We start from the raw sequence: 7,582 nt of genomic DNA on the forward strand, positions 1-7,582 counted from the left end.
GATCAGTTGCCTAGATATCTCTTGCAGTTCTGCTATTTGAAAGCAGATTCTTCTGACAGAGAGAAAATTGGATTGTTTGTTTTTTATTGATTGAATTTATTTGCTGCCCATCTCCTAGCAAATGACTGTGGGCAGCTTCCAGCATTAAAACATTAAAATCCTAACAAATATCTTTAAACAAATAAAAATAAAAATCCCAATCAAGATAAAATATAGTTAAAGGATGGGGAGGGAAAGAACAGGTTGCAAGGGGGGGGAGGAGAGCAGGATGGAAATTGACAACATCACACCTCCAATGTGATGTTATGGCCCCCTGCCATTTGGCAGAGCCAGGTCTTCAAGCTCCTGTGGAAGGACTGAAGAGGTGGGAGCCAAATCTCACCTCGGGGTAAAATGTTCCAAAGGGTTTGAGCCATGACAGAGAAGGCCCTTCCCCTGGATCCCATTTGTTTATTTCCACAAATGTTAATTTTCTGCCTTTAAGTTTTATAAAAAGTGAAATCTGATTTGCAACGAGTCCTTCTATGTTACGTTTTCTAGTTGGTCGTGTATGGATGGATTCCAATCACTTTATCTGCTATGGTGCAGCCAAGAGCAAATGTCCTTTTTCAGGTATAAAGTTATGAACAGTTTTCCATTAATTAGTAAGCTTCAAAGCTGACTGAAGGAGTGCTCAAGACATAGTTTATAGCCCTACATATGTTGCACAGTGCATTGTAAAGGCGTATTTACTTTAGAAAAGTGTTTCTTAACTTGGTAACTTGTGGACTTCAGCTCCCAGAATTTCCCAGCCAGCTTCTTAGCAGTGAATGATACTCAGTTTTATATAGACTGGCGTACAGTAAAAGAGTGAGATCTAAACCTACAATTTTCTTTTGTTTGGCAAGAATTATTTTTTTAAAAGGAACTGACTCTTCCCTTCCAAACAATACAGCTTATCCTCATTTTTCCATAATACTTCATGAAATACATTCTGCATTTAATGGTATTATGAACTATTTTTAATAGATTTCCTTGGATGTGGGAACAAGAAGATTAGGAAATGTGAGAAAATTGGCATTATATGGAAAATGATATTGTTTGTAAAATTCTGCAGCCAAATATGAGTGATTCCATGAGAAAAAAATCTTCCAAGGTTTAGAAATATATGAGGGTGAAGGTTCGTTCTTTGAGCTTAGAAATATGTATTAAGAATGCAGTAGTAATTTTGTATATTGTGCCATTTATTTTTTGTAAATTTTGTAAATTTCAGGATGTTCTGAAAGAGAGCCATCCTTTGATTCAACGGTTGCACAAGCCATTTAAAGATCAACAAATGTGAAATAGTTTATCTCTCTCATTCTGTTAATTGATTTATTATGGCATTCATTATGATGATAGGATGGTAGTTGATTTTTTTTAGCAAAGTGGATCTCTAGTAGTTGATTTCCTCACATGATCCACGGTGTTTTAGTTTAAGTGCTCCACGACTCTTTCTGGTAAGAGAAAAGCAAAGTGGGGTGTGAAAATTCAGAAGATGTAAAATTACTCATTATTAAATGAATACAAAGATAAAAAGCACAAGAAGTGTTGACTCCCAATGTAAGGTCTGTTGAAATTGGTGATGAACTCCGCATCTTCTGATGGCCACTTCACTTGACAAAACAGACCCTTTCTCCAAGTTCTAATGTTCATTTATGTTAGAAAATCCTTAGGAAGCAGAATGAGACAAAATAGCTCTGAGCATCACTTTTTTTTTCCATTCTCCAAACGTGAAAGTTATACTTACACAACAGCATTGCAGAACAAACACTGGTTGGCATAGGTTTCCCCATCAGAACCACAGTGTGGCATAAACTCCAAAGTACAGAAGTCTTGTACTTGGTCACCACACTGAATCTGCAGAAAGCAACAATACATTTTTCAGATCTTAGGACTGACATAATAAATAAACCTTGTGTTATAAAATTAGTCACATAAAAACGTGGTGGTTGGATTTACATGTTCCATCAGTGTTCCTTTTTTGAGGGACATGTGTGTCACTTCCTCATAAGGATAAAAGGCCTGTATCATTTTGCCAAGGCGGTCTGTAACATCTTAGGGAGATTGGAGATGTTCAATTGTCCAGGTCATGATTCCCCCAAAGATGCTTTTTCCAAAAGGCAACTGGAATATTTTGATTTTTTTTTTGTTTGAAAAAAATTCACCTCTCATCCAAGACCTGAAGAGGTTTCTTGGGCAAGAAGCAAAATGTTTCCAAAGGGAAAAAAAACCTAGAAAGTCCAGTGGCTTTTTGGAAAAAGGACCTTTGGGACATATTGGGTGAGGCTGTATCTTATTAAGCTGAATTTCATTAATAGTTAAGTTAGGTGGCTGAATATTGTATATGGTTTCCTTCTTCCAAACGAATGGTCCCTCAAAAATGGCTAGATAGAAGCTAATTAGAAGATAGCTAGATCAGAGATGGAAATCAGAAACCTACAACTCCCATATTCCTTCACCCATGGGCTATGCTGGCTGGGATGGCTGGTAATTGTAGTCCTTCCAGTAACATAACACTTGAAGGCCTCAGACTCATTACTGTTGACATAAATAGTATATAAAACTGAATCCAGAATTAATCTTACTTTAAGCCTACATGTTCCATCAGTGTTCCTTTTTTGAGGGACATGTGTGTCACTTCCTCATAAGGATAAAAGGTCTGTATCATTTTGCCAAGGCGGTCTGTAACATCTTAGGGAGATTGGAGATGTTCAATTGTCCAGGTCATGATTTCCACAAAGATTCTTTTTCCAAAAGGCAACTGGAATATTTTGATTTTTTTCTTTGAGAAAAATTCACCTCTCATCCAAGACCTGAAAAGGTTTCTTGGGCAAGAAGCAAAATGTTTCCAAAGGGAAAAAACCTAGAAAGTCCAGTGGATTTTTGGAAAAAGCACCTTTGGGACATCTTGGGTAAGGCTGTATCTTATTAAGCTGAATTTCATTAATAGTTAGGTGGCTGAATATTGTATATGCTGTCCTTCTTTCAAACAAGAATGATCCCTCGTAAATGGCTAGGTAGAAGCTAATTAGAAGATAGCTGGTTTTACTCTAGATCAGAGATGGAATTCAGAAACCTACAACTCCCATCTTCTTTCACCCACAGGCTATGCTGGCTGGGATGGCTGGTAATTGTAGTCCATCCAGTAACATAATACTGGAAGGCCTCAGACTCATTACTGTTGACATAAATAGTATATAAAACTGAATCCAAAATTAATCTTACTTTAAGCCTAACAAAACCTAGGTCAGCCATTAATGCCTTGTTTTACCAACTGCAAAAAAACTTAAGTTGAACTGGATCCAAGCCATATTTAAGACAAGGCAAGGTAGCCCAAACTAGATACCCATTCTTGGGCAACCAATGTTATCTCAAAACGTATAGTAATAACAGTGGCCTTATTTTCTGCTTAAATCTTAATAATTTGGGGGGGGGGGGAGAAAATTCTCCTGTGGAATATCATTAAATGGATCATTTCAAACAGTAGTTCACAACACCCAGCCCATGGACTGGTATCAGTCCACGGCATGCCAGAAATCGGCTCACGCAAATAAGCGAAGCCCCATCCGCGGGATGCAAGCAGCACACAAAACCACACCCCCTCTATTCCGGTGCAAAACATTTCTCCATGGAACCAGTCCTTGCTGCCCAAAAGATTGGGGGGCACTGATTAAGAAGACTTTAAGTTCCTGTCCTTGTATAGACAGTTTCCACAGGAAGAACATAGAGCAGGATTTAAGACATAGCCAGATTATGATTCTATAATCATGTCTTAGATTCATCTGAGACAAGACAAGGTTTCTGATTGCCTCAATCCATTAATTTATTCCAGTGAAGCTGGCACAAAACTAGAGTAAATGGAACCATATTTATCTGCTCCAATGAAGCTGTAACAGATTAAAGATAACTTTATGTAGATCTTTAGTCTATATTAGCTAGATTTATACAGTTTTATTATTGCAGCTATCACCTTTCACTAATCATGAAAGCCTTTTCAGATTGCAAACACTGAAATCCTGATCTCAGAACATTCGAAGCAAACACATGGTAAAGGCCTAAAAATACTGAAGTTGTAGTTGGGGGTGTGCAAGTGTATGTGTGTGTTAAAAGTGGAGATAATGCAGCCACCTGAAGCCATAGGTTCATATAAACATGTTGCTTTTTGGCTGATTTATTTTCATTCCCTTTCTAATGCTTCAAGCATGGAAACTGCAGATTGGGCTGATTCTCTTCTTAACTAATCACCTACCAATTCAGATTCCATAAATACATCTGTGAAGATTAGGGTTTTGTACTAATGTATATGTGTGTGTGTGCAGTGGTGGGATTCAGCTGGTTTGCACCAGTTTAACAGAACCAGTAGCTAATTTTTTGTTTCCCAGGCCCAGAACGGACTTCCAGAAGAGGCATCTACACAGAGAACCGGTTGTTCACATATTTGAATCCCGCCACTGTGTGTATGTGTACATTTATCTGTCTTTGCTTACACTGAACCGTGTTTGCCATTTTGACACCAATTCACTCACTTTGGAAAGATCTTGAGGTTTTTTGCAATCCCTTTTCAATTCTATTATTCTCATCAGTTTGTTATCTTAGGTGAATTTTGATCTCTCATGGAACAAATTAATTATAAACAAATTGAAGAATGTAGGTGACTATTCTCAGCAGTAGTGATTATCTTTTCTACATGCCTCTGACAGAATAATAATAATTTAGATATTGAACCATGTTTTTTTAACCATGCATTATTTTAGTAGCCAACCCACTTCTCAGTTTAGAAACTGAACACAATTAGAATTAGAGTTTACATCTGCACCATGTAAATCTGTCAAAAAGAACATTGCAATTTATTTTCATGCTTAGATTTGATTTTGATTTTTCTTTGCTCCGTAAAAAGTACTGATCTTAATTTTCAACTATAATGATATGGAAGTAATAATGTATTAAAAGACAGAATTGCACTTACTGGTTCTTCATTTGCTTCGGTAACAAAATCTAGAACCAAACAACAGTAATATAAATGCTGATATTGAAAAATGGTTGACTACAGAACATTTCTTGGATTATGTAAACATGAATGTGTTTTATTACACATTCTCCTTTATTATCTCAAAAGAAATCTATATCTATATACCAATATGTGGACATTATTTCTAATATCACTGAATTATATTTGTAACAAGAACAATCCATTAAGTTGACAACATAAATAAAATAAATATACAATAAATGAACCAATTATCTTATGATCTTCAAGTTTCCTTCCATAGATATCTGAAACTGGATGCAAGTTTTGAAACTTTGTGAAATTTCTGCATCTTAACGTCAGCCATGAATAAAGTGTACACCATAAGCACTTACTGTGATATGGAAGCTTTTTGCCTATAGATTTTACCTCGTTACATGGGGATTTTCCTGTCTCACCAACTAGCAATGTGTGATTTCTTCATGTAAGAGGATCAATTCCACATGGTAGACTTTGGAATCCATTACAGCCCTTCCACTGTATCCTTAACTTAAAGGATCATTTCTGATTGCAGAAACTTTTAGAAAGCTTGCAGGAGAATGTCTCTCTTTCTGAGGAATACATGATGGATATACCTGTTTCTAAGAGCAAGGCTTCTTTGGAAAGGGATTTTAGCAATTATGATGTGGGACTCACCCGTATAAAAGAATAGCATCAGGGTGAGGAGCAGAACCTCTGCTGTCTTCATGATTGCCTTGTTTGATCTTTCTTAGGTTCCTACTAGCACTTTCTAATTCACAGATTCCACCACCAGAGTAGGGATCTAATAACTCTTCTATGTCTGTGCTTTATGTAGGGAATGTATATGCAAATACTGTGATGATAAAACTGTTTCAGATTAATATTTAGCTATAGAAATATAGTCCTTCTGCATTAAATTTCAATAACAACTTCCTTATCTGCCTGGCAAACAGTTAGCCTCCAGCTGGATAACAAATAAGGTATTCACTTGCTTTCTTGCGCATAGGTTATACGACCTGAGGTGATTGAAAGAGTTATATACAAAAAATGACAGAGAACAACCATTATAAAGTGCAACTAAAAATAAGTGATCAAATCCATAAACAATATGAAGAAAATCCATAGCTTGAATAAGGGCCAACTAAGTAATTCTTTACTAAAAAAAGAGTATTTGATCTTACACATTTCTTTCTGTTCCAAATGTAAATATATTCAACTTAATGCAACTATCACTGAATAACAGTTGGACTAAATATGATCAAATTAAATATCATTTTCTTTAAACAGCTGACAACATAAAAACAAACGTAAGCAAGCAAAAACAACTTTGTGGATCTAAATTTATAATCCTTTCGTTGGACTATAATCTTGGGTTAAGAATAATGGGTAAGTAGGGTTTAGTAGTTGATTGAAGTCAGGCTTCCAGGTTTTGATTCACATCAGAAATGCTTTCTGTGGCTTTAACATTTGAAAGTTACTTAGTCTTTAAACTTTGATATTTGTTGGTATCAGGACTTTGGAGCGCTGAAGTTTTATTTTCTAAAGATTTATATTATTTCTATATAATAAGGTAAAGGTAAAGGTTCCCCCGCACATGCGTGCTAGTCGTTTCCGACTCTAGGGGCCGGTGCTCATCTCCGTTTCAAAGCCAAAGAGCCAGCGCTTGTCCGAGGACGTCTCCATGGTCATGTGGCCGGCATGACTAGACGCCAAAGGCGCACGGAACGCTGTTACCTTCCCACCGGAGTGGTCCCTATTTTTCTACTTGCATTTTTACGTGCTTTCGAACTGCTAGGTTGGCAGAAGCTGGGACGAGTAAACAGGCGCTCACTCTGCTACGCGGCACTCGGGATTTGACCCACCAAACTGCCGACCTTCCGATCGACAAGCTCAGCGTCCTAACCCACTGAGCCACCGCGTCCCTTTTATTTCTATATAATACCAGTTGTAATTTGGGCTTGGAAATCCTGCATAAACATGACATTCATGTGAAGGAGCCTTTAAAATGCCCACTTTTATGGGAACGGCTTGATAGTGTGGATCTAAGTCTCAAAATGCCATCTAGCTGAAAAGGGTCTTTTGCAAGCTGGTGCTTGTCTTACCTGAGTGCAAAAAGAAGAGTGCCAGGGTGAAGAACAGGCAAAAAGCCACCTTCATCTTGGTAGGAGAGGATCAGTCACACCAGAGTTCTTCCACTGAAATAGCTTCTACCTATCACAGACACAGCTCCTATTTAAGCTCTAGCTGGGCATTTATATACAGTATATAAATATATCACTGCAGCCTTATCAAAAAAAGATAAGAGAATATTGACATTGCAGGTACCTATAGGCACTTTTCAGTTTCACCATTCTATTAGCATAGGGGAATGTGAAAGGCTTGTGTTTGTCAGCTTCTATTAGTAAATATTGAGTAAATCTTTAGGAACATTAAACATTTGGTAAGTCATAAATCATAATCAAGAAAACTATATGTTCAAAGGGGGAAATGAAAAAAATATAATTATTCATCAAACAACAGTTATACACCTATTAAAGAACACACAGAATTCAGTTCTTAGATAAACTCATGATA

At 36.9% G+C, this 7,582-nt stretch overlaps 1 protein-coding gene across 1 annotated transcript; it reads right to left on the reverse strand.

Moving 5' to 3' along the window:
• Positions 1–1,414: 1,414 nt before the first annotated feature.
• LOC308662896 (ovomucoid-like) lies at positions 1,415–7,210 on the reverse strand (the record flags this gene model as incomplete). The annotated part of the gene is made up of 4 exons (XM_081319040.1): positions 7,111–7,210; positions 4,988–5,016; positions 1,769–1,878; positions 1,415–1,475 (listed from the first exon to the last, which is right to left on the reverse strand). Exons 1-4 carry the CDS (start codon positions 7,163–7,165, stop codon positions 1,415–1,417), a joined length of 255 nt encoding a protein of 84 aa, XP_081175166.1. The 5' UTR covers positions 7,166–7,210.
• Positions 7,211–7,582: the final 372 nt, after the last annotated feature.

This window comes from Vipera berus, assembly GCF_964194415.1.
Source record: "Vipera berus genome assembly, chromosome: 2".
Classification (NCBI taxonomy): Eukaryota; Metazoa; Chordata; class Lepidosauria; order Squamata; family Viperidae; genus Vipera; species Vipera berus.